This window comes from Pantherophis guttatus, chromosome 4 (genome assembly GCF_059756535.1).
Source record: "Pantherophis guttatus breed Tessera chromosome 4, ASM5975653v1, whole genome shotgun sequence".
Classification (NCBI taxonomy): domain Eukaryota; kingdom Metazoa; phylum Chordata; class Lepidosauria; order Squamata; family Colubridae; genus Pantherophis; species Pantherophis guttatus.
The window spans coordinates 35311009-35338847 of record NC_142066.1 but is presented as its reverse complement, the minus strand read 5'-3'; the positions used below and the strand labels follow the sequence as shown (position 1 = coordinate 35338847).

Sequence of the window (27839 nt, the reverse complement as noted above, 5' to 3'; positions counted from 1 at the left end):
TGAGACTTCGTAGAAACGTCACCAAGACACTTCCAATTTGACGTGGGACAAAACCCAAATAACCAAAGATCTACATACAAACACCCACGAAAACCTCAGAAAATACACACACACACACACACACACACACACACACACGTATATATACACATGTTTGCCCGAAAATAAGACCCTGTCTTATATTTTTTGAACCCTGAAATAAGTGCTTGGCCTTATTGCCATGCACTCAAAAGCCTGATTGGACTTATTATCAGGGGATGTCTTATTTTGGGGAAAACGGTATATACATACATATACAGTCAGGTCCAGAAATATTGGGACATCAACCCAATTCTAACATCTTTGGCTCTATACACCACCACAATGGAGTTGGAATGAAACAAACACAATGTGCTTTAACTGCAGACTGTCAGCTTTAATTTAAGGGTATGTACATCCAACTCAGGTGAACGGTGTAGGACTTACAGCAGTTTGCATATGTGCCTCCCACTTGTTAAGGGACCAAAAGTAATGGGACAGAATAATAATCATAAATCAAACTTTCCCTTCTTAATACTTGGTTGCAAATCCTTTGCAGTCAATCACAGCCTGAAATCTGGAACGCATAGACATCACCAGATGCTGGGTTTCATCCCTGGTGATGCTCTGCCAGGCCTCTACTGCAACTGTCTTCAGTTCCTGCTTGTTCTTGGGGCATTTTCCCTTCAGTTTTGTCTTCAGCAAGTGAAATGCATGCTCAATGGGATTCAGGTCAGGTGATAGACTTGGCCATTGCATAACATTTCACTTCTGTCCCTTCAAAAACTCTGGTTGCTTTTGCAGTATGCTTTGGGTCATTGTCCATCTGCACTGTGAAGCGCTATCCAATGAGTTCTGCAGCATTTGGCTGAATGTGAGCAGATAATATTGCCCGAAACACTTCAGAATTCATCCTGCTGCTTTTGTCAGCAGTCACATCAATAAATACAAGAGAACCAGTTCCATTGGCAGCCATAAATGCCCACGCCATGACACTACCACCACCATGCTTCACTGATGAGGTGGTATGATTAGGATCATGAGCAGTTCCTTTCCTTCTCCATACTCTTCTCTTCCCATCACTCTGGTACAAGTTGATCTTGGTCTCATCTGTCCATAGGATCTTGTTCCAGAACTGTGAAGGCTTTGTTAGATGTTGTTTGGCAAACTCTAATCTGGCCTTCCTGTTTTTGAGGCTCACCAATGGTTTACATCTTGTGGTGAACCCTCTGTATTCACTCTGGTGAAGTCTTCTCTTGATTGTTGACTTTGACACACATACACCTACCTCCTGGAGAGTGTTCTTGATCTGGCCAACTGTTGTGAAGGGTGTTTTCTTCACCAGGGAAAGAATTCTTCGGTCATCCACCACACTTGTTTTCCGTGGTCTCCCGGGTCTTTTGGTGTTGCTGAGCTCACCGGTTCATTCCTTCTTTTTGAGAATGTTTCAAACAGTTGTTTTGGCCACGCCTAATGTTCTTGCTATCTCTCTGATGGGTTTGTTTTGTTTCTTCAGCCTAATGATGGCTTGCTTCACTGATAGTGACAGCTCTTTGGATCTTATCTTGAGAGTTGACAGCAACAGATTCCAAATGTAAATAGCACACTTGAAATGAACTCTGGGCCTTTTATCTGCACATTGTAATTGGGGTAATAAGGGAATATCACACACCTGGCCATGGAACAGCTGAGAAGCCAATTGTCCCATTACTTTTGGTCCCTTAACAAGTGGGAGGCACATATACAAACTGCTGTAAATCCTACACCGTTCACCTGAGTTGGATGTACATACCCTCAAATTAAAGCTGACAGTCTGCAGTTAACGCACATTGTGTTTGTTTCATTCCAACTCCATTGTGGTGGTGTATAGAGCCAAAGATGTTAGAATTGTGTCGATGTCCCAATATTTCTGGACCTGACTGTACATATATACATATACACACACACATATATATGGGTTTTCTATCGAAGCAACCTGGTCTACCCAAATATGGGAAGAAGCATACTGCTTTCTTTCACCTTTCAGCCCCAATCCAAAAGCCCTCAAGCAATTGCTTTCACGAAAAAACTATTTTGTCCCATACCATTGGATTAGCAATGAGTCACCTCAAGATCTCATTGGTCCCCTGAGAACTCCAGGCCTGATGATAAAGCCAGATCTTCAGGAACTTCTGGGAAATAAGGGGTGAGGCTGACCTCACTTTGGAGGAAGGATATTCCATAATGCCCAACTCGTCATCTGGTCCAAGCCCCCTTCATTTCCAGTTGGAGGAAACTTTGAGCAAACCCCTCCCCTCCAAAGTTCAAAGTAGAAAGGCAAAATCATGCTTGCCAAGGCATTTCTTGGTATCTCCCATTGTCAGGCCATATAAAGCTTTATAGATGATGATCAGCATTTTGAAGAGATCCCAGCAGCCTACAGGTAATTTATTCTACTTCCCACAAAAGAAGACAACCCCTTTCCCAGTTTCTGATTGACAAGCTGGAAAAATAATTCAAGAAAGGTATGAGTAAAGAATAGAATTGTATGAGTTCTATACAAGGAATTACAAATGGTGGGGCCCCAAGCCTCTTCTCTCATTTCTGGTACTTCCTGAATAAACTGGATATCTTGTCTCCATTGTAAAAAATAACCTTTCTTTTAGGGCTATTGCAATAAACAAGCAGTATATATCTACAGAGAAAATATAAAGAAGACCATTATTTAGGCACAGGTCTTGTACCTATATAATTCTGATGGTGAACCTATGGCACGCATGCCAGATGTGGCATGCAGCGCCCTCTTTGATGGCACACGAGCTGTTGCCCCAGTTCAGCTCTGCTGCGCATGCGCACGCACCTCCCACCGGCCAACTGGTCTTTGGGTCTCTGCTGCACATATGCAGGGCACGTGGGGGGGCATGCAGGTGGCCGCATGCGCTGGGGGCACAAGCGCAGGGGTTGCACACACTGCATTTTGGGGGTTCAGGTGCACACACACACACACACACACACACACACTTTGGGTACTCAGTCCGGAAAAAGTTAGCCATCACTACTATATAACATATAAATTGCCTACCAATATACTCATTCAATGCACCCTTTCCAGTTTATAACTTTGGGTGCCATTCTATCTTGTATGACATAGAACCTGCACTTTCAGGAAATGCTGTAAGTTGGGAGAGCAAAAATGATCCCCCAAATTACAAGGAGAACTAGGTTTAGATAAATAATATTTTTCATAGAGGCCTTAGCCTCTTATGAGAACTGAAACACTGGCTTTTAAGGATGGTATTTTGCTTGCTGAGCAAAGATAAAGGCAAAAAATCATTACAACAGAATATTATTGTGTGAAGTAGATACCTTCCTAAAAGAGGACACTCAATAGGATGCCCTTAGGAAGTTTCGGACTGCAGCTCCTATCAGCCCAGGTCAGTAGCTGGGACTTATGGGAGATATGTTCTAGAACGGGGGTCTCCAACCTTGGCAACTTTAAGACTTGTGGACTTCAACTCCCAGAGGAATTTTGGGAGTTGAAGTCCACAAGTCTTAAAGTTGCTAAGGTTGGAGACCCCTGTTCTAAAACATCCAGAAGCAACATTGTCCATGAGAAGTGGTTTTTTTTCCCTAGTAATGCTATTCTCTCCTTCCTAGGAATCCTGTCATCTCTTATGAAAGATGTCCAAAACAAATCAGATGGCTTTGCTTTTTCAGAAATCACTTCCTCCACCCATATGCAAACAATCAGGGAAGAAAACTGTTTCTGGGCTGAACAAATTACAGGACACTGGTCTTGGACTTCCTTTATTATCAGAAAATTGAGAGTCCAAACAACAAATAATTTCTGGCCCAAAATGCAATATCGCCAGAGAGTCCTTTGAAGCCGAAGACTTTTCTTCCAGGATTTCTTCTTTCTTTTCCACACTGTGGTCTAACCTATAATGGCTGGATTTCCAATGCCTATTCTACTACTAACCCAGCCAAACTCTGTTTAGCTGTTCTGAGATCAGCCAAGGTCGATTAGGCACTGTCATCTGCCAATAAATCTGCTCTTAAAGGTACAGTGACAGACTAAATTTGAAAAAATTAAAAAAAACCAAAAAAATATTTAGGGGAGGATTCCCTAAAACAGCATTTAGGAAAATTAATTGTCTAATAGAAATACTCAGGCTTCCAATTTTGTATTTCCTACATCCACAATAACCAAAGTATTATAGCTAATCTCTACCGTCTTGTTCCAAGACGGCTCCTCTTCTCTGTGTCCTCATCCCAAACTCTTAAAAATGTTTATACCGAATCCTCTAAGTCTTGGGGGGATCGGAGAATTGGGGAACTAAAGTCTTAAAAGTCTAAGAGTTTAATTCCCTAATCGAGATGGATGGTTCTAGGACCCTGAAGGCGCTGCCCCTTTCACTCGTTCTCACCTTACTTTCCACTGTGAGAATTTGCTCGCAGCACCGGGAGCTGCTTTTCTGCACAGAAAGCCTCAACGGTGGGAATAAATGAATAAGCACCCGAAGGTGGAAGAGAAAAGAAAGGGTTTTTTACAAAAACAAAAAACCCTCCCAAACATTTCCAAAATACCTTCCCGTTGCAATGCATCACTGCAGTCAATTGCTACATTTTTGGGATGATTAGGGGGAAGGACTTCCCGGGTCAGGGGGAAGTGGCTTCCGGGCAGCTTTGAGCCCCGGCACCTTTTTTTTTTTTTTTTTTTTTTTAATTTGGAAATTATCCGCTGGCAGAAGCTCAAGGGAAATAGCCTGCGGCATCCTTGGGCAAAGTTGCATTACCAGGATTCCTTATTTGAAACCATGGTCGCGAATCTTACTGGGATTGGTGTTTAGTGCACGCTGCTGGGCAGAACTTAATTTCAGCCAGGGCTCGACAAAGGTATAGTTCTTCCCTTTGGAGCTGCTCCATCAGCTGTAACGCCGTAGGTGAAAGGCTTGGGTTAAAGAATCTGGTTGCTTCCAGTTTTAGATCAGAGATCTCTTCCTGATAAAGACTTCTCTGCAACCTGCAAACTGGCTGGGAAAGGGAAGGAGGAAGCAAATTGAGGAAGGGTCTAACTAGTCTGACATGGTAAATACGTGCTAGTTTAAAAAGTCCACTGTTTTGGACGGAAGATAAATTGGGAGAAGGACCTTGTCAGAGTTGTTAACATTAAGGGAAAGGGGGGGGGATCTTGAGGCAGAAGCGATCAGAAATATTGTTCAGGAGTTCTGTTCAGGATTTTTTTTTTTTTTTTAATCTTCCTCCTAATAATCAATGGGCGGAGCAGATAACACTCCTCCCAGATCGCAGCTTCAGTCCGGCTCTTAGACAAATACAACCTGCGTTACTTTTCGGGGACTAAACTTAATTGAACGCAGCCAACCTTGGTCCTCAATACTATACACAGGCTTAGATGTAAAATAAATGGAATTAAAGGCTGGTGGTCCAGGAGGAGAGTGATAAAACATCTTTTTGAATGCCAAATTAATTTATTTTGTATTTAAAAAGCACAGGCTGTATCTAGTGCCTACATAAATATAAGCCATAGATATAAGTATTGTTTCAGTAGGGCTTATACTTAAGCAAGGGCATCTAGGGTTATGGTTTTATTACATCAGCGGAAGATACATGTTTATTACCCAAATTTATATACTGCTCCATCCCAAGGCACTCTTTCTCAAACACACACACTCCTACTCCATTCCACCCCAAGGATAATCCTAGTATCTTTTGTATCTAATTGTTTTAAATCTAGATCAGGGCAGGGCAGTTTGGCCTCTGTAAATTTTATTTATCTAATTTTGAGGGAAGTTACTTAAGAAAATATTCCAGAAAAAGGCAATGTTGAACCATATCTGTACTGTTGCCAAGAAAACTTTGATGGATGTAACACATTTCCATAGAATCAGTTCTGTCCAAAGAGACCTTTATCTTAAATTGTTTTATCATTGCAATCTAAACCTTCCTTGAGGCAAGTCATTTGACTCCACTTATTTGAGTCATCTGGACAGTCTGATAACAATGATCTTTTGCACAGTAAGTATAGCCCACCACATTTTAGCCTGCTTTGTGAAATCAACCACTGTGGTCAGTCTAATATTTGTACCCGGAAAATTGGATTGGGTTCATTATGGTTCAGTTAACCATGGCTTGTACATGAATGTAATGTTTTAATGTTATATTCAGATAAACATCACTCTTAAAAGCTTTTAATAGCAAATATGTTTCAGTGAAAGTAAAACTTCTTCTGAACAGACATTTCAAATATTCATGACAGCCTAAAATCAAATAGTTATGTTTTTCCTATTTCCCTACTGAGAAGCGTTCCAGTAGATAATTTCAACCCTTTTTCTCTTTCTAGGAACATTATATTCTGTTGGTGTTATTTATATTGTTCCTGAGCACATTCTTATTTCAGGATCAGTCTGACCCATTTAGCCTATGCTTATACATTTTTTAAAAAATTGAGGTGTTAAGATTCTGTGGCTATAGAATGGTGCATCATATAAAAATGATGTGCATGTATTTATAAAGAAGTTTATTGGGCAGACCTCTGGAAAAAGAAGGAGCCAGGCAGTCTGGATAGCTGATGGCTTGCTTTTGTGAAGTTAATGCTCTGTTATGGGGTGGGCTTTTGTTTGCAAGCACACCAATGGCCTGCATACTAACAGTTCCCCACTGTTTGTGGGAAATCTAAAATGGGTTGAGAGACCACATGGGTGCAATGAAGCCTAGTGAGTTGCACAACTCTGTTAATCTGAGCATGCTCTGAGATGGGGGAGGGATTCCTGAATAACAGGTTCAAGAAAGTGAGGACTGCAAAGGCTGGAGTCAACTAAGTCTTTGAGGAGGGGTCTTAAACGGTTTTTTTAAAAAACTGACATCAAGTAAAGCATTTGGAGTGGGCAAGCAAGCACATGCGGGACTGAATCTGCAGTTTTTGGTTGGCAAGGCTGGATCAGTAGAAGACTCAAAACTAGTAAGATTTCATTTTTTGTCTTCCCCCTCCCATATCTATTCTGGCATTGTACTTATATTTGAAAATATTCTTTTCTATTATATCTAGAGAAACTTTATAAAGTTTCAGATAGAATATCTGAATATCTAGAATATTCTATTTGAAACTTTTATTAGAAATTTTGTTCCATTAATATCTTGAGTATGCCTCAGTTAGCGAAACTGCTCTTTGGAACAATGAATTTGTTTGCAGAGAATTAGATATTGGTATGGTGGTCTAAAATCCTTATTAAAGAAATTTGGATACTTCTAAGAGTTACTTAGACCCTGTTGTATTCCAGCTTCCTAAGAATTTGATCCCTTCCTTCTCCAGACAGCAAGCAAGGAATATTTGGAAAGATGGATTAATTTTTAGTGAGGCATAAACTTCTAAATCCTAAATTTACTTTTGACCAGCATTGCATGCTTAGAAAAGGCACTTTATCTTTGTTACGTTTCTACTGATGGCTATTTATGATCTGTAAATTGAGATTTAATATAATTCTTGGTTTTGTCTTGATGGTCAACCCGAACAGAAAACCTTCCATCCACTTGTCACAGATTATAAAAGGAGTACATCTGGTTGATATTTTAAAAATGCCACCTCCAAAAGATCCTCTCTCTTTTTTTTTTAAACAACGATCTCATATTTTTAATGGAGGTAGCTAAAAAATACTACTACTGTATTTTTATTTACTTAATCATGATTGATTACATTATATATTATTGTTAGAATTATAATAGTTAATTCCACCATGATTTCACACCACTGAATTAGCACACTAAAAAATCTAGTCAGTTCTTTTTGGTACATGTTGAAAAAGTTTTGGGGTTTCTTGGCTCAATGCCCAGCCAGTAGAATTCAGAGCTGAATTAATACATAGTCTCTTGTTTCAGTTTGGGGTAATTTTGAGAATGAATTTGTGTTTCTGTTATTTCCTTTTATTTAGGAAAAAAATACTGCAAACATTTCTTTTTATATATATCTAATGGAGCAAACTTTTATCTTCTGGGTTTTTTTCCTTAAGCCTTTCTGTATTGTATTAAAAATTTCCAGCAAGCCTAGATAACAAAAAAGTTTGTGTTCATAATATCTAGTGCTGAATATGTGAAATGCTTCTATATGTTTTGGATTTCAATTTCCACCATTTCCATCAACCTAGGGCAATATAACTTAAATAACTACTGAATATAAAAACAACCCCATTGGATAAGACAAGGGCCCACCTTAGTCCAGCATATTTTTATTACAACTAGATTCCCCAATGATACTCAGAAGCAAGATATTATTCTGCAGTTGGTGTTTTGAATAATGCTGCCCTAGAGAAAGATTCATCACAACTTAGAATAATCAATTTTAGAAAGGTCCAGGCCAAAACTTCTGGAGGATGCCAAATTTCCAGTGCACAGGCTGGTACAACAGTTTTTTATATAAACTATGATCAATTATAAATTAGCTGGCCTCAAACCATGAATTATAAAACTATGGAAAGTTACATAAAACTAATAATAGCTTAAACCATTCCTTTCTGCTTCTTTATTTCCAGTCAAATTTAGACTTTAGTTTTAATAGCTGAATAGATTACTTTAATCAAAACTTTAATCAAAACATCCTGCTTTCTCCAGTTTAGCTAACCTGAAAGGAAAGTCATATAACACAGTCATTTTATGGTACTAATAATTAGTTTAAGTAATTTTTAATGCAGCTTGGTCAGCTTGGAAGCAGCAAAAGATAGATGAAATATATTATTTATTTTTCAAATACTAGCTTTATGTACCCTTTTCCAGCCTGCTCCTGTAATCATATCTAGTTTTCTTTTAATGTTAATTATAGTTATACATCTTATTGGGCAGTCAAGTCTGATTTGTGCTGGTAGCATGTATTGGGGCCATCAATTAACATATTAAAATAGGTAGTTCTATTGTAACTGAGTTTTAAAAATTTAAAAAAAAACTGTTCATATTCCTGTTTGTGGTGTCTTTGTCTATCCTTCTAGTCTGAGATCCAAACCATTCAAGGAATTTCTCCACTTGATAGCCTCTCTAGTTGGCAGACCAGTTATTGAAAGCTTCAGCAAAAGCCTACTTAAACTCCAAATCCAAATAAAGAATGAGGAGAAAAATAGCAGCAAAGCGAAATATGGTGGCCCAGTACTTCCAATGTCAGACACAATTTGAACAACGAGTGCAACCATTGGTGAAAATGGAAAAAGAACCAGACCCAGCAGGCTCTGATCCATTAGGAATGTCAGAAGGCTCAGTAAAAACATATCGTATTGTACCGGTAGGAACAGGAGGAGGAAGTCTCCGGCTAATAACACCACAGCAAACCAGGAATGAACGACTAGAGGCACCCCAACGCTGGGAAATCCAAGGGCAGGAATTGCCAACTCCAGAACTTACCCCAGTTCAATCACCTGCATGGAGGAATCTGCAAGTACCAGAACTTACCTTAACAGAAGACATTGAGACCTACTTGACTACTTTTGAGGATGTGGCTGAAGCCTGCAAATGGCCACGGGAACAGTGGGTGACCCGGTTGGTGCCAGCCCTCAATGGAGCTGCCCTCCAGGCCTACAACAGCTTGGATCCCAGAGAAAGTGGGGATTATGGGAAAGTAAAAGCTGCAATCTTACGAGAAGATGCTGTCAGTCTGGAGAGGCAAAGGCAGCATTTCAGGCATTTGCGTTACCAGGAGGCCGAAGGGCCCCGTGACGTCTGTTCTCGGCTGCGGGGGCTCTGCTATCGCTGGCTGGAGCCAGAGAGCCGCACCAAGGAACAGATTGTAGAGCTATTGATCCTAGAGCAGTTTCTGACTATCTTGCCCGAGGAAATGCAAGAGTGGGTTCAGGAATATCATCCAAAGACCTGCATTCAGGCAGTAACCTTGGCAGAACATTTTCTTCTGAAGCAGCAAGACAATGAGAGATGGGATCAACAGGTGAGCACTGGTCCAGCATGAAACCTGGGAGCTTATGTCCGAACATGCAATGTTTAAATCACTTTTAACAACACCAGCTTCTGTCTACACTCATGATAGAATCCAGGATTGGGGGGGAAAAAACTACTTTTAGGGAGCTGGTTGTTGCTGAATCATCCCCCCCCACCCTTTTTTCTTTAGTTTTACAATTTTATTTAGTAGTGCCCAGCTCCCATGAGGAGGAACTTTCTCTTTTGTGTATTTTTTTTTTTTAAAAAATACAAATTTTACAAGCAGCTCAAAGAGTGACTCAGGTTTGATGTTCATAACAGAAATGGTCACGTTCCATAAAGGCCATTTGACACCTATTTCACAGGCAAGTGTTTATTTGATAACATCCCTAATGTCAAAATGTCCTATGACGAAAAGTTTAATGCTACATATATTTTAATAGTTTAAAAATGTGCTTACTTTATTTATATACAACTATTCTTTGAAGTATAATGAAAGTGATTTCTGAAACTGACCATGAAAATTCATTGAGCTGAAATTTTTACTGCTTTTTAAATGTCCTGTTTGTTCACAAAGAGAAAACAACTTGAAAGTGAGGAAGCGACACAGGGAGCATGTATTCTCTTACATTGTTTAACCACACAAGTATTGACACCCCTCTCCTTCACTAGAAAAAGTATTTCCTACCTTTAGAGCAGAGTGTCAGGATTCCAAGTAATAGATTCTGCAAGAACCTGAATGATTTAAATGAATATCAGCTGATACAGGCAACCTTATATACTATTAAAATTCACAGAAAAAGTACCAGAAGACTCTTGGAGAGATCCAGGTTTTGTTCATTTATGTCAAGCAAGTATGAATTCTGAACTACCATGCATAAATAAATAAAATAAAAGATTCCATGCATTTTGTAAGGTGTAGCAATTGGTAGCATCCAGCCCAGAATTGGCTTTGTCTGGTTAGGATTTGGTGACTCCCAGGTTTAGGTTAAAGTCAGCATGTGTGAACTGGTTTTTTCCCCCGGATTGACACCTATACAATCACACACACATATTTTAATCTATTTTACACCACTGGCTTCCCTAGTGACTAAAGATGATTGAAGATGTTTCTCATGTGTTGCTATTTGCATTCTACCTTTCCTTGACACTACTGTATCCCTCTGGTTGGTGTATTCCTTTGCCTTGAATGGTGTCTGTTTCAGGTGCTAGGGCCGTATATGCTTGAGGAGTCTGTGAATTTACCAGAAAGTGAGCAAGTAGTCTCAGATATCCAGCAGGTGCTGTGCAGAGAAAATAAGGAAGAGCTGAATGAGCATGCCTCCTCAGTAGGTAAGGATTTTTGAGACTCCAAATATTTTGGGTCAACTCTGGTAATACAGTCATTTAGTTAGGGATTATGGGATTGAAAATCAAGAGTATCTGAAGGGACCAAATTGGGCCAAAGAGTCACTCTGGACTAAGAAGATCCTAGTTCAAATAACTCTTCAGTCATAAACTATTTACCATATCTTATTCTGCAAAATTGTTGTGGAATTAACAACGGCTGCCAGGAAAAAAAAATCAATCTGTAACTAAATAATTTAAGTGTTCGTCTTCTTGCAAAAGTGAAGATGATGAAACTCTTTCTAGTGTATAGTTACATGAATAGTAATAACTTTTTTTTCTCTTTTAATCCAGCAGGTGATGAAATACAGACTAAAAATGAGGAAGAGTATCTGTTACAGGAAAGTTCAAAAAGACAGAGAAATCGCCTTCTTCCCAATTTGCAAGTGGCTCCCTTTGCTCACCAGACACCCAACAGTCAGCTAGCTTTGAAAAAACAGCCCTTGCACAAGCAAGAAGCGCTTTTCCCTTGCCCCGAATGTGGGAAGAACTTCTCACGTAAATCTACCCTCACCAGACACCGGAGAGTACATACAGGGGTCAAGCCCCATCAGTGCACTGAATGTGGGAAAAGATTCTTGCACAAATTCAACCTGGTGAACCACATGAGGACCCACGTGCGAGAAGAATCAAACCGTTGTTCATTGTGTGGGAAAAATGCAAAGCGGAATTCAGGGCAAGGGAGCCTAGAGCGAAAGGCTGGGTGTTGTGAATGCACAGGCAGTTCAGAACTACAGTACAGTGTGGAGCAGACGACGCAAGATGCAGGCGAATCCTTTAACTGACTTGAATCCTAGGAAGAAAAAGAGTATAGCTGACTTGAATGTGCAAAGAAGTTTTTAGGAAATAACTTTAAATCAGGGAAATGTTCCGTGCCCAAGATTCTTCTAGAAGCCAGAACCACTTTCTGGTGACAAGGCAGTTACCATAAATATTGATAGAAGAAAAAATGCCTTCAGTAGCTCAGTTCACCTATTGAATGTTTTGTTATTTGTTAATTACTAAAATCATCCAGGGGAAGGGAAGGGAGAAGAGCAGCAAAGTTGTAACCTTCATTGGTAATAGAAATATTTTCTTATTGATATCACAGTCAGAAGAAGAAAGCTAGACAATCACACAGCCAAAGCTAGTGGAAATTCAGCCCTATCCCTCCCCAGAAATCCCCAGAAATCAAAATGTGATTGACCATAGAAATGTGCAAAATGCTTCAAGGTCAGTACACTTTGATATCTGAGTATACTGAAAGCTGTCTGATCTTTAAATGAGTTTCAAGATTGGACCCCCTCTTGTATTCTTAGAAGAGATGCTCTCACGCCAGAATGGAACATTTCAAGGATGGAATGGTTTGACCTCAAAATGTTTTGCACACTCAATTGAAGGGCATATATTTAAATAAACTGCTCAGATTGTTGAGGCTCTGCAACTGGATACAGAATTTCTTTCGTAAATATCAATTTTGCAAACGTCCTAAACAATAAAAAATAAATCTCGCTTTCAGGTTAATCAGTCGTGTTCTTAAGTGCAAAAATGTCTTTATTTGCTCATGCATAAAAATCATATGGATGTATCCAGTCATATATTAGCTAATTAATGATTTATGAAATTTTTACAAATTTGGGCAAATTTCTAGGTAATACGTAATGGAATGTCACCTTAAAGGCCTTCAATCCAGTGCCTCTTTTGTGGAGATCTTGAAAATTCTGTATTTGAAACTGTGAGAGAGGTGTGGATTGTTCTGTTGATCTGTCAATTTTGTGTGTGTACCTTTTTTTTTTTTTAACAGTGCCTCAATAAGGGATGGTAAAATTCACAATATTTGTGGTTCATTGGAACTTTTTTATTAGAATTTTCTCTCCTAGGATGTTTGTTTTCCTGAAAATAGAATTGCTTTCCAAAAAACCTCACCAGAGTCGAGATAAAATCTAGAGAATGACCTGGTTTAGAAATGCAAGGAATTTGATTTAACTCATCTGAATTACATCTCTTGGAGAAGTTGGCCTCATTTCCAAGGAAATTTGCAGTTTGTGTTTGTCAGACAATAGTTCTCATTAGCACATGACAAACTTTTGAAATGGTGACTTTAAATACTGATTTGGCTAAGAATTGAGGAATCTTGTGTTTTGAAGATGGGGCAAAAATTAAATTGAGTGTACTGTAAGTAGTGGTTTTCTAATTTCATCTTCTGGCTGTTTGTAAATTCCTGTCAAGCACATCGTAAGTATTTCAGGGTCTTCTAACACTACCAATTTTAATCCCTCTAACACTGTTGATATACCAAAACTGCATGTTTGGAATTTTGCAATGGTTATAGCTGCACATGTAAATGTTAGTTTTTTTAAGAGAAAAAAAAATGTTTTTGTAATTTTTTTATTAAAGCTTTATTTTTTTCTAGTTTGCACATTAAAAGAAGTTTAATGTAATCAGAATTTATAGTTCTTCATTTCTCACTTAACTGGGAGTTGATAATTTTATTAATTTGTAGTTTAGCTATAAACTCATAGTTATGAATATATTAGCCATATGAAATACTTTGGGGATTGAATCACCTGCAAGCTCCAACTGAAACCACTGGCAGTGGATCTGGCATTTCATAGGACATTTCACTGGTGCCAAAATGACTTGCAAAATATAAACAATGAGTCATACAGGTATATAGGAATCAATCTAAATATAATGGGATTTATCTCTTAGTAATACATAGCATACAGATGCACCAATTATTCATTTTAAAATCCCATTAAATAAAATGAAATTTGTTTACTATATATCTTCACAGATATAGTGTATTCAAAACTTAGTGTGCAGATGTATGAGATTGCCATGCTGATTAGAAATTAGAGAATGGTAATTCCAACCCATCTGGTTAGAAAAGAAATGGATTTTGGCTAGATTTTTTAAAAATGGCTCTTTGATGCTTTATACATGGAGTAGAAAAGACTCCTTACATCCAATCTGCTGCCAGAAATCAGCAGACCACATCCATAATGCCCACTGGCAATCCAAATTCTATACTGAGAGTCCAGGTAACTCTACCATTGCCTCTTCAGCTAAATAAACAATTGCAGCAGCTATGTTACTCTATAAGAAAGAGAATGCAAATTCATACCACAAAAAGTGCATGCTTTAACATTTTCAGTACTTTTCATCAGCTAAAGTAGTACAGAAATAGAAACATTCCACAAAATTCAAAAAATTCTTTTTGAAAACTTTGGTTGTTTATAAAACAATCTTACTCAGTTCTGTATTTTAAATCTTCACATAGATACCGGTATCACATGTGATTCTTTGAATATGCAAAACATTCTACAATAACAATTGGGGGGGGGGTTCTTCCAATCAGTTGTGTCTGTTTTTTGGAGACTGCCTAGACAATTCCCTGTAGTTTTCTTGGCAAGATTTTTCAGAAGTGGTTTATCAGTGGCATGGAATTCATAATCTTCCAATTTCTAATCTAATGCCTTAACCACAATACCAAACTGAGTATTGTTAGCGTGTGTGTATTTATAAATACACACAGAATCTAGTAAATAAAACATTCAGTACAACATCATCTAATCTAAAGACATGATAGCCAGAATGATATGATATTTGGGGTCTTGGATTGAGTCAAAGAAGACCCAGGTTTAAATTCCTACTGAGCTTTGCAAGAAGCTGTGTAACATCATGTCAGTCCATAGCAGTTCTCATAAATACTGCATGTTACCATGGTTTGCTTCATGATAATTTGTTAATTATTAAAATTAAGCAAAATAAAATTAGACTATTGTATGAGCCCAGACATTATCTCTCAACATGACCCAGCAGTTAATATACCAAATCCAGACTGCAAACATCTGGATGATTAATAGATGGTAAAAAAAACCCTAACTTTTGCTGCATCTGGATTTTTGCTCCAAGATCTGGTAGTCCTAATTTAGACTAAATTAAAATCTTCTGGTCTCCATTAGGCAATAGAGAATGACTAAGAAAGAAAAAATAGGAATCTGCTTGCCATGTATTAGCATGCTTTCTAATCTTTATCATGACCATTATTCCATCCAGTTAAATGATAGTAATATTTTTCTCCACTGAAAGATTTGATTGCAAGATACTGTCAAATATGATGTAATAACCAATTAAGTATTTGAATAGATAGGTCTACCACCGTTTCCTCCCTGAATTTTGGAAGTTAAAATATTTTCCCTACCCTAGGCACTTTTTAAATTTTCCGAATAATCCTTGACAAGTTCCTCATGAATGATAATACCACAATCTTCTTTTGTCCTTAAAAGCTCTATTGGCTTGTTAAGGACTTTCCAAAGAAGATACTTGCTAAAAAGATAAGCCTAAAGTAACAGCACCAAACACTTTGTTAACATGTTATATATTCTTCCCCCCTTTTTAAAAAAAGAATTGATTTAAAATTCTAAACTATTTGAACATGCCCTACAGGCTGATATTGCTTAAGATAGGGGGGTGGGGGTGGATTCCATGCAGAGGCCTGAATGAGACCTAGTCTGGATCTATGATGGGGCTATTCACAGCTCAAAAGTTTGGGGGAGGATGCTTACTAACTTGGATGTGCTTCCCAGGCCTCGCCCTTTGAGTTGTCCATTGTGGACAACTTTCTTTCTATTCTTTCTATTCTTATCACATGTTTCTGGATGATATTCCCCTAGTCATCTCTGCATATCCTCAGGCAAGGCAATCAAGAGCTGCTCCTTAATGAGACATTCCAAGATATCTTCCTTGTAAAGGATAATATTTGTAGCTCAGGGTTGACATGAAGGGTCCTTGGTGCACTCTGAGCTTGTTTTCTTACAGATATTTCATTACCCAAACTAGATAATGCTAGTCAGTGCTAGTAAGGAGTGCTGTATGCTGTCTGTTATATTCTGGTGGGTTGCCCTGCCTGTGTTGATGGGGATGGTCTTAGAGATTCTTTGGCTGGGCTGTTTACTGTTGGCTCTTTGGCAGTTTCTTGATTGGGATATTGTTCACTTGAAAGAAAATTAATCTAGTATCTTCCTTGGTGTGGTATTAACTTCAATTAGAACAACTAAATTCCCCAAATAAGCTATAAAACTCACAGATTCCTCAGTTTATGTTAGTGATGGAATTGCCAGGTGTCCCCCTCTCAAGATGGCTTTATTTTTCATCCATCATATCAGCTTTTGTATCTGTAGGCTCATCATGAGCATACTTGGCATCTCTGCTAAACAATGGCACAGCTGAGTCACCCACTTCACTTATGGGCAGGTCTGCAAACTGTAATCATTTACTAAAAGATAGCCAGGAAGATATTAGAATTGGCCCCAAGTTCTCACAAATGTTTTCCAGTCAGGAATTTAGAATGAAAAATATTCAGATGTTTCAAATATGTCTTGAGGGGTAATGTTGATCATAGCACTGAAGATGTGATTTGAATGGGTAATAAAATATCTACAACTGAAAAGCCAAGAGATCACAACAATCTAACACATCAGTCCTGAGTTATGCAGATTCTCTGCCATTGCCTTAGATCCTGAAGTCATTGAATTGCTTGATTATTTGAGTTAGTTTATCTTTGGATAAAGTCCAGGTACGTGTTTAAATTATCAATATTGTACATGTATGAAGGCTTCCAACTGAAGCAGAACCAGAGGCTGGAAGTTCTCAAGTACAGCTTTACCTGAGACAACTTGTCTTAAAAACTCAGCTAGAAATAATTTTATAGCCCAGCAGCCATTAATGGATCTATGTCCCCAGTCTCCGTTTCAGAAAGACTTGGGAATGGAAAGAAGTATAAATATTTAAAGGACTCTCCCACTCTTCCATAAAATTCAGAATTAACCGATAAAGCAAGTTCTGGAATTTTCATAAAAGCTTCAGAAATCACTTTGATACATGCACATTATGGAAAAAATATTTTCAACAAGCATGTGCCTTTGAAAAAGCAGATATTAAGAGGAATGTATGTAGTAACATATGCAAGTGTTCATGTGGAATTTATAATAACTTAATTTAGCAAAAATGTCACAACATCAAAATAGTACTTGAGCTGTAAATTGCAGAACAGAGCAAGGGCACTGAAAAACCAGTTTTTATTCAAAGACATTTACATCTGCAGGAATAAATTGTTTGCAGAATAATCCATCCTGCCACTTATTGTGAGTTTCTGTTCCTACAAGAGAGGTGAGGTATCATACTTGAAATTCCATTTGCTTTCAAAAATACATAGTATAGTGGGTCTATCAGAGATCTGGCTCCTACAGAGTTCAAACAGGAGCTATGACAATCTAAATAATCTGAATACATATCAGATTCAGTGGGGGATGGGAGTTGCAGATAGCATGAGTGGTATAACCATCTTCTGTCTACTGTTCACAAATATTTATTCCCTGTTTGACCCAAGATCAAGCCACTGCTGCTGCTCCAATGAAATGACTTTGGAAACATTGTCACAGTAGATTTGGGGGTTTATTTTGGACCTGATAATAGGTATGACTGGTATACAGTAGTATACATAAGTGCAGTAAAAGACGTTTTTCTGTAGAGAGCAACTCTACAAGATAGATTGGGCTGAGAGAACACAATTAAGTCAGAGTTGTCCAGTATATTAAGGGGAACTAGCATCTGGGTTTCTTTGCTTATAGGCCAGTACCATAACTACTATAACATAATGATTCTGGATTTGGCTGCCTTGGGGCTGTTAAGATGACAGCATTGTTGGGCATGTGCAGTGTAAAAACTTGCTCCATACTTAACACATGCACAAAGATGTGCTTGCAGGTTGGCCTGCTTGGAACTACTATGTCCTTGAAGCATTTTCCCAATCGTTAAAGCTCGCTTTGCATGCAATAACAAATTCTTACGCTGCAAGAGTGTAAATGCAGGGAATTGCACCCTTGTCTCACCAATACTCCGAATGTCAATCTTCCCGACTCAAAGCCCTTTACACATGCCTAGAGGTACATGTCACCTCTTAACACTGCAAAATCTTTCACCTAAAATCCTTCAAGTTATTGTTTCCTCTCAGCATCCCTCATTAATTTTTCGACGTTGGCTGAGCGACGTCATTCTAAATCGATTGTTCTGCTGGAAGCTCCAGCAGGGGGAGCGTGCGGTTCGCCTTTTCTTTCGGCCAGAATCAGCAAGAGCTAGATGGAATGCCGGGGGATTATTTCCCCGAGCTCGGACTGCACCCTGGACAGGTAAAGATCCAAGACAGGATCAGGGACAGTCCGGCAGATATGGTTCTACCATACTGTGGAGTCCAGAAGGAAGGGAATAAAGTCTTTTGGTTAAAAGACAGCATAGGGTGCACTGCAGCTGGAATGGCTGGGGCTGGGGACCAGGATTCAGAATTGTGGATTGGTCGAATTTAGAAAAACATTCTATTTCTATTCCTTTTTTTTTTTTATTTGATTTATATGCCGCCCTTCTCTGAAGACTCAGGGCGGCTTACAATGCGTTAAGCAATAGCCTTCATACTTTTGTATATTTATACAAAGTCAGTTTATTGCCCCCACAATCTGGGTCCTCATTTTACCTACCTTAGAAAGGATTGAAGGCTGAGACAACCTTGAGCCTGGTGAGATTTGAACTTGCAGTAATTGCAGGCAGCTGATGTTAATAACAGTGCTTTAGTCTGCTGCGCTACCAGGGCTCCTGATATTGTGCTATTCTATGAAGCATAAGGAACAAACACAGCCAGAAACATGCCTATCGATCTGTATATATTTCCTTTCTAGTATATGTTTCGCCCATGCTCCATCATAATATGTGTATATATTGATTTATTGCATTATGTATTAAATGCACACATTTGTACTTCGAAGTGTGTTTCTGTATGCAGAGATAGGTATATAATATATAAAAATCATAAGTTTGGGAGAGAAATCAGATTTCTTCAGGCATCAGCTCCATACAGATGGAATTTGTTTTCAGTGTTGAGAGATTTCTGGGCTGAATTTAAGGGAACCCAGGTGACAGGGGCTTCTGTACTGGATTTCATGTGTGCAAATGTGCATACTTAAGTGGATATACAATGTTATTCTTTCACATAAACATTTTCAGAAGTAAGATTTGACAGCTGCAGTGAATCTCCAGCATTAGATTTATATGAAAATTCCAGTAAACTGAAACATAATTTTTGCTTTTAACAAATAAGGGAACTATTCTTACTGATGTTTTTTTAAAGTATATATTAAAATATATCCATATGTATTATGTTATTCTTTTTCTTCTTGGGTTCCTTTTAGAATAAGCAAAGTATATTAGTTCACAGAAAGCCTTTCAGCAAGAATGGTACGTTGTCCCTATATAGTTGCTGGTAGATAATTAATTTTGTAATGCTAAGGTATCATTTTCAAATATATTTGATATACTTTTTTTTTCACCTTATTTAAGTACTATCTGATTTCCAGCAATTAGTTAAAAATAACTTCGAAGCAAACTGCAGAAAACAAAATCCCAAGAAATGTAAAAATATACAACTTATGGAAACTAACTCAGGTGTCCCATTTAATCTCCCCTATTTATATCTGTAATATATTGCTATATTTAATTCTGATCATATAACACACAAGCTATGATGTTGTAGGGCATAACTCAGAAGAATGAGCAAGAGAAGAATCCTAACCAGAAGGGGTAGCTTATCCCAAAGGATGGAAGTCAAGTAAATTTATAAGTGCAACAGATTCTGAAAAACTCCTCCCTCTTTAAAATTATTAGATGCATTATCTAAAATGACTTAAGTTATCCCTAATAGAATTTAGATTCTTAATGATAAAATGCCACCATGAGGTAAAACAAGAAAATCTTATTTTCTTTAAACATAGCTGTTTATGATATAATCAGAAGTAATATACAGAAGATTTTTACAATTGGAAATAATAACTCATGCACTTACATTAACATTGAATCTGAAAAATGGGAGGATTTCCATAGACTTTTCCATGTACACTTTCATTTATCAAAAATAAGTTTTGGTCAAAATCCCACCATCTGAATGACAGTGTGTACAGTACAGTAGTCCTCGACTTTTAACCATTTGTTTAGTGACCAAAGTTACGACACTGTAAAAAGTGACTTACAACCAGTCCTCACACCTATAACTGATGAAGCATCCACTAGTCGTGTGGTCAAAATTCAGGTACTCAGCATTCGTCATATATTTATGATGGTTGCAGCATCCCAGGGCCATGTGATCAACATTTGTGATCTACCTAGCCAGCTTCTAACAAGCATAGTGAATCGGGAACCCGGATTTACGTAATGGCTTCATGATTCATTTAACTACAGTGATTCACTTAACCACCATGGCAAAATCAGGTGACTCATTTAACAACTGCCTTGCTTAACAACAGAAAATTTGGTCTCAATTGTGGTTATACTTTGAGGACTATCTGTATATGTGTATTCATGTGCAGGCCTCAATCATGCACATGCTTGCCTAAGATTCCTTAGATTTTTCCTTGTCCACTATTGGGAAGCATGAGAATAATACTGATTAACTAAACATTTGGTCATGGTACATATTAAAGTTAACATAATCATATAAATGCATACAAATAAAAAATATTTTCCTGTTTTTAAATTAAGCCTTTTAGAGGAGGAGTAGAACAAAAAGAGATTAAAGTCATATAAAGGAATAAATTACAAATAAGTAAACAATGTAACTAAAATATGGAAATTACACTTTTTCAATACATCATTAGTAATCTATATATTATAAAATATATCATTTTAAAAAACTAAAAATCACTCTCAGGCTTGGAAATTAAGCATACATATTAGGAACCCTGATTAGCAGGATATAAATATCTGATTGAAACTATAAGCTATAATAAATTGAATAAAAACTGAGAATCTATTCAAATTAGAATATCTCAGGAAGTTAATATAGAATATATAGATGGGATTAATATTTTGGATGCTGTTCAAATCTCTATATAAAATCTTTTTAAACTCACAATTTATGGAAAGGATTTATCATACTTCTTAAAGCCTTTTTCTTAATCTCTCTCACAGCCTTGTCTTCCTCAACAAGGTATCTTCCAGATGTGTTGGAATGATAGAATGGTTGAGAATTGACATCTGAAGAGCACCAGTTTGGGAGGATTTTCTTTAAAAATATTATAGTTCATCATGAAAGTTCCATCTTCCCTGGAAAAAGTAGAATGTAATTTTATAAATAGTATATGTTAATTTTTTTCAATTATCTCCTAGTAACTTCCCCTCTTCAATTTTTGGCAACATTTTACAGCCAATTCACTTTCTTTTAAAGAGGGAGAACAAGCTTTTGATGCTGTTTGAAATAGTGTGCACATTCCAGTTCTGTCAGGCACTGATTGTGCTCCAATTCTGGCCTCATTTACCACTAGACCAGGATTGTCAAAGTCTATTTTATTGAGGGCCACATCAGGGTTGTGTTTGACCCTGGGGGATGGGGAGGGCGTGGGGGGGGGTGGCCGTGGCCAGCTCAATGTCATTCATTGAGGCTCAATTTTTGGCTGCAATGGCCTCCTGCAGCCCTCTGCCAGTGAAAATAGAGCTTCATTTTCACTTCAGAGGGCTGCAGGAGGCCTTCATGGCTGAAAACGGAGCTGGGAGGGTCACATGCAACCCCAAGCTCCATTTTTACTGGCAGGGGCATAGCGCACTGGTCCTTCACTATTTCCAGCGGCAGCGTGCGAGCCAGATCTAAGCATCCCGCGGGACAGATGTGGCCCGCGGGCCTTGAGTTTGATACCCCTGCACTAGACGATTCTTGGGGCCTAGGTGCAATGTAATAGAGGCTGGGCAGCCAATCTTCTTACTGCTCCAACAGGATAAATAAAAAAGAAGTCAATTTCAGAGACCACATGCAAAGGCACCAATAATATAGAAATTGGGTACACATTGCTCAAAATAGATTTTTCTCAAAATTAATAAGATATTTTTCCCACTGTTATTCAAGATCCTTTCAATTGGACAGCTTGATGCTGCCTAGCTGCATTACAAACAGTATTTCCAGTATTTCTTGATCATCTTAGTACCCATCGCCATAAGCTGCTGACTGCACTCAATCCTCCTATGGTTCCGGCTTCCTGGGCTTAGGGTTTACTGGATCTCCAGGCCTTGCATGTGGAGACTTCAAGTCTAAATATGATACCAGTGATTGCATTGTACTACACCTTCTGTCCTAATGTCTATGCAGATCTGGTAGCTGATAAACTAGATCTGGTGCCCCATGCACATTATGAGCTCAAGGATATGCACAATGGGTTCCTCCTAGAAGATACCACATGTTCCTTCCTGGGGAACCAAAATCTTATTACTTGTAGCTGCTCCATTTATATGGTTTGCCAGCTTCCTTGCCAGTACATCTTTGTTGTACATCTTTGAGTTGGAAAAGGCCTCTTTGACCTCAACCTTCAATCTAGCTCCTCAAACAGAAATCAAGATATTGTGCAGCAGGAGAAATGCCACCTATTGTATCCCTCAGTTTAAGTATTACCCTGTGCCATATATGTACTGAACAACAATACATAAGTCTTAGTGACCACCGTAATACTTGTCATTTTAGAAAAGTGAAGATGGTGATATTATACTCTCATATAACTTTGGTATAGTGCTCAGTTTGAAATAAATAATTAATTGAGACTTGGCCACCCATCATAAAAACAGGCTGGCAGTGCCTATCTATGTGCTTAAAGATTTGTAGCTGTTAAATAAAAGCTAGGACTGAGGTATAGAAAATTTCCACAGCTAACGCACAAAGAAGGAAAGACAAGGATGCTCAGTTTTAAAAAGGTATTTATTTGTAGACCTGTCTTACATTTCATTGGGTTCTGAATAAAAAACCTCCACATATGGGAGGTACATATCGACATTCTAATCTATATCCAAAACCAAATCCAAAGAATATGAATGTTCTGTGATTTAGCAAAACCAGCCAAACAACCTTTTCAATATTTCTTGCGAAGATAGCTCAAATCCTCTTGCAAGGAAAGATACATTTTGCAGATTATGCAACTGAAATGTGTGAAATTAGATGTATCTGAAATCACTCACTGTGTTTAATTAAATAGGACCAAGCTGTTAAACCTATTATAGAGAACCATCAAAGGATTGTGCAGAATACTAAAAAGTCATTTTCTAACAACTAAATTGGTGGTCATGTTCACCAGCTTCCTGGTTTTCCCACAGGAAGGCCCAGATGTACTGCCTTCACTTTTGATAGTTGCCAGATACAGCAAACCAGTAATAAGCAGTGCTTCTAAAGATGCAAGTGTTATATCATCCTACTTGGCTTATGTGATCTATAAACACTGATAGATATAAGGATATAAGGATGCGCTCTATTCTTTTTAACAATGTCCTCTGTAATTGTGGGACAAATTCTAACAGGAAACTATAACAAGAAACTTTTCTATCCATGTAAACTGTGAATTCAGTAAAAAAAAATATTCAGCAAAAGCACTGCAGTTTATTTAAACCATGTCTTATCATACTGATAGACATTATGTGCTGTCCATATGATGAGACACATCCAGTTGCATGCTGTGATGCAGAACCATTATTCCACCATCAGTGGTTACAACATTATTTTGAAAAACTTATGTTTTCAAATTCTGAATTCAGTATTGAAAAGCATCAATAAAAATACATTAGGAATAAAGATTCGAATGGCAGAACGTCTCCTCAGTCTTCATTTAAAACAAAAGGGCCACATTTTAGCTATTTGTGTTATGTTTGGTGCCAATATTTTATAGAAATGTTTTTAAAACAATTTTCCTTTCAGGACTCTTTCCCACTTTTAAAAATATGTAGCCTTTATTGTATGGATTAATTTATCAATATTTACTTTATTAAAAATTAAAATTGGTGCGTTCATTGCTGCTACAACTCCTCACAATTATCTAATGGGATTTTAATATTTTTCAAAATAGGCTGGCAAATAATTCTGATTTAGGGAGTCAGAATTACTCTTAAGAGTGTCTTGGGGTATACAGGTAGCTCTTGGCTTATGGCCACAATTGAGCTCAAAATTTCTGTTGCTAAGTGAGACATTTGTTAAGTGAATTTTGCTCCAATTTACTACCTTTCTTGCCACCATTGTTAAGTTTATCACGGCAATTGTTAAGTTAGTAACAGTTGTTAAGTGAGTCTGACTTCCCCATTGACTTTGCTTGTCAGGTTACAAAAGGTGATCACATGATCCCAGAACTTTGCAATCATCATAAATATGAACCAGTTGCCAAGCATCTTAATTTTGATTATGTGACCAAGTGAATGCTGCAATGGTCGTAAGTATGAAAAATGCTCATAAGTCACTTTTTTCAGTGCCATTGTAACTTTGAATGGTCACTGAATGAACTGTTGTAAGTCGAGGACTACCTGTATAGCATAAATTTCGAGTTAAGCTCAACTTTGTTGAGCTTTATTCCTCTCAATAATGTGTAGAATTTGCCACCATTGTCCAATACGATGTGTTTCAACTTCCCAATCCTGGTAGTTTTGTCTGATCTCCCACTCAAGTCCTGTCCAGAACTAAATGTGCTTAGTTTCCAAATCCCAAATTAGTCAGGTCCCTATAAATAATTCTGTCCTTCTATTACCATATGTATAGAAATACATATGTTGTATTTTGTTAAGGTTTCTTTATCAGCAATTCAGACAATAACTAGAGCATTTTTAATTCTGATAAGGAAATTCAGGTCAAGCCAGCTCCAGTTCCAAAACCCGTCACTTCTGAGGTAATAACACTTTGGGGCAAAGAGGAACTGGACTATTACAGTAGGTCTCTGCTGCCACTATCCCTTCACTATAAACTAGTTCCTCTTTTCCATACCAGCCCTCTGGAGAACAAGGAGAGGATTGACCAGAAATCCACATCTATTTTGAGTCTGGTCAATCACCTAAGGGAAACCAAAACAAGACTTTAAGTGTCTGTAACCAAGTTGAGAGGAGTTGAGAGAAGGCAACCAGTCAGGAATGAAATGAAAAACAAACTTCTTTAAAACATGCCAAGGAAAATAAATTTTCACACACACAATACACATTTCAAATACAACACCTTTCTCCCAATGTGATTCCAAATAATACTGTATAACCATCAACTTTGTTTAAGGCAACTCCCTTATCCAGCACGCCAGATACTTCCCTCACTGAAATCATCCCAAACTCTTGAGCCAAAAAACATAACAGAATCTTTTTCTCTTCTTTCTGGCTCTCGGGGATCAGGCGCCACCCGCAAGGCCTCTCAAATTGACTTGATTTAAAGGGCCATTTTCTCTCCACTAGTAGATAGATGGGTGCCACTTCTATGGGGAAAACTCCTGTATGCTTAGCTCCTGTGTGCTAAGGAGCGGAAGCCACTTTGGATCCGGCCAGACGCAAGCCAACGCAACACGAGGCAAGGAGACACCAAGCAGAGGAGCTTGGAAGAGGCAACAACCTCAGCATCGCTTCAGCTGCTGTAAGGTAGTTCACCCCTGAGATGTATCAAGGATAGGCACGCAAGCGCAAAACATACTGAACTAGCCATTTAGGCTGTCAGGATTGCATCGTGTCTAGCATTGGAGATTTCCCTGACATTGTATGCCATTTGCTAAATAAATAAACCTCCACCACCCTACAGCAGTACTGAAAGGGACGAGAAAAGGCAAAGCTTTGTGAACTTCCAAGCCTGAGAGAGCCAGCCAGTGGTATCAGGCTTTCCAAACCCCAGTTCCTTCTCCTCTCGTCTGTCTCCCAACATCCCTTCCTTTTCTGTATGCAACCTCAGAAGTTCTTCAAATTCCTTCTGGTAACAGAAATGAGCGAGACTTTTCAAAAAGGGCCATTCTTTCCCAGCAGGCTTGGGGGGGGAAGGGGAATGACGAAAGAAAGTGAGAGATATTATCTATACCAGGGGTCTCCAACCTTGGCAACTTTAAGCCTAGCGGACTTCAACTCCCAGAATTCCCCAGCCAGCTTTGCTGATCTATACGTAGTTTTATCAAGGCGTCGAGGACTTATGACGTCAGGATCCCGGTCGCTGGGTGGTTTTTTTTTTTTTCCCGCCGATTGCTAGCTTGTGTTTTGGCGCGAAAAAGAAAATGGGCGGGATGTTGCTAGGTGAGGGGGAACCATTGAAGCTGGGGCAGGTAATTCTTTTTCGCTTTTTGCGCGCGCGCGAGCTTGCCCCCCCCTTGCGGGGCTGCCGAAGGAGCTTTCGCGCGACCGTGGGGGAGGAGGGGAGCGGAGGGGATACTTTTGGCGGGAATAATTAGTGCGTCCAGGATAGAATGGGGATGAGGGAGATTTTCTCTCTAAAAATCGCGGGGAAAGAAATGGCGGGAACGCTCCCCTATGAACTGTTCTTGTGAATAGCACTTCCCCCCCACGCACACATACGCCTACCTCTTTTTTTCTCTCTCTATATAAGCGAGACTTACGTATTAGCTCTTGACTCTCTGGTGTCTGCTGAACGGGTGGCAGAGAAGGGGTTTTTCTGTCGGTCTCATTTATTTCGGTTGCTCATTATCTTTTGATGTCCCATGAGGTGTGTTTTGTAACGTATTTACTTGCCGCTATTGTCAGGCCTTGCCCTTCACCAGAGTCAAATTTGGCAGGGAATAGACAGAGGGGGGGAAATGGAGGAAAGCTATCCATTCCTCTCAAAAAGAAATATTAGTTCCCAAGGACCCTTTTTATAATGTTATTCTATTTGTATATGCTCTTGTATAAATTACTGTGGTAAATTTTACGGGGAGGATATGGTGTGTGACATTTTCAAAATAAAAATCGATATAAAACCGCTCATCTTATAAGAAAATGTATATATTACGAAGATGAATTAAAAGGAGAGATAAGCAGCATTGCAAAACATTGAAAATGCGTTTTCAGGCTTAGCTCTTTGCTGTATGATCTGTGGGGTTTTATTTCTTCCCTTGCTCTTGTATATATATATATTTCCAAATGTGTGTTAAATGAATGAGAAAGTCTGGTGACTTTTTGCAAGTATTTGTGCTTTAGATTTGCATTTATTAAAAACTTGTGTTAGGTGAGAGAGAAATGGAATAAGAAAAGCTGTGAACGTATATATATAAAATGCTAAACAATTGTAATTTCTTCCACATACTATATTTGCTATTTTGTGTAAATATTAATATGGAATAGAAGAATGGAGAAAGCCTGTTTAACTTTTATCTGCTAATATGGCTAATGTTATAAAGAGTTTGATGAAGAAAAGCCTCTACATTTTAATAGTTCCAGATATTTTAGACAACTCTGCTACATTCACTGAATTCCAACAGAATTATTGCCAGTAATAGCAGTTTTTAACCTACAAATACAAATGCAGCCTAGCTGTCAGCAGTGCTATTGTTTGGTGGGGGGTGGGGGGGGAGAATTAGGAGGAAGTATTATAACTGTTTGAGTTCTTGAAAGAAGGAATCTAACAATGTCATATTACACAACAGGGCTAATGCTGATATTACTGCTATCATAGACTAGAACTCAGCAGCAATCCAGGTAAAGACTGTCTTTAATGAATTTTCCAAGGTACTGGCTTAAAGCTTCTGAATCAAAGTATTTTA

General features: G+C 38.4%; 2 protein-coding genes across 6 annotated transcripts in view; both read left to right on the top strand.

The window, feature by feature from the left end:
* Nucleotides 1-4658: 4658 nt before the first annotated feature.
* LOC117668980 (uncharacterized) lies at nucleotides 4659-13733 on the top strand. 3 transcript variants are annotated; one of them, XM_034423052.3, is made up of 4 exons: nucleotides 4659-4893; nucleotides 8991-9934; nucleotides 11130-11256; nucleotides 11605-13733. In XM_034423052.3, exons 2-4 carry the CDS (start codon nucleotides 9104-9106, stop codon nucleotides 12093-12095), a joined length of 1449 nt encoding a protein of 482 aa, XP_034278943.1. In that variant the 5' UTR covers nucleotides 4659-4893; nucleotides 8991-9103; the 3' UTR covers nucleotides 12096-13733. The 3 variants fall into 3 exon arrangements, with proteins under 3 accessions (XP_034278943.1, XP_087748062.1, XP_034278942.1); XM_087891936.1 differs by having other exon boundaries at nucleotides 4660-4893; nucleotides 11608-13733; XM_034423051.3 differs by lacking the exon at nucleotides 4659-4893 and adding an exon at nucleotides 5236-6976.
* Nucleotides 13734-26159: 12426 nt separating this feature from the next.
* Nucleotides 26160-27839, top strand: part of LIG1 (DNA ligase 1) — a 33913-nt gene continuing 32233 nt past the window's right edge. Inside the window, exons 1-2 of one of the 3 annotated variants that reach the window (XM_034423048.2) lie at nucleotides 26160-26405; nucleotides 27723-27774. The gene's annotated coding sequence lies outside the window, so the exon portion shown is untranslated. The other 2 variants (XM_034423049.3, XM_087891934.1) reach the window with 2 other exon arrangements.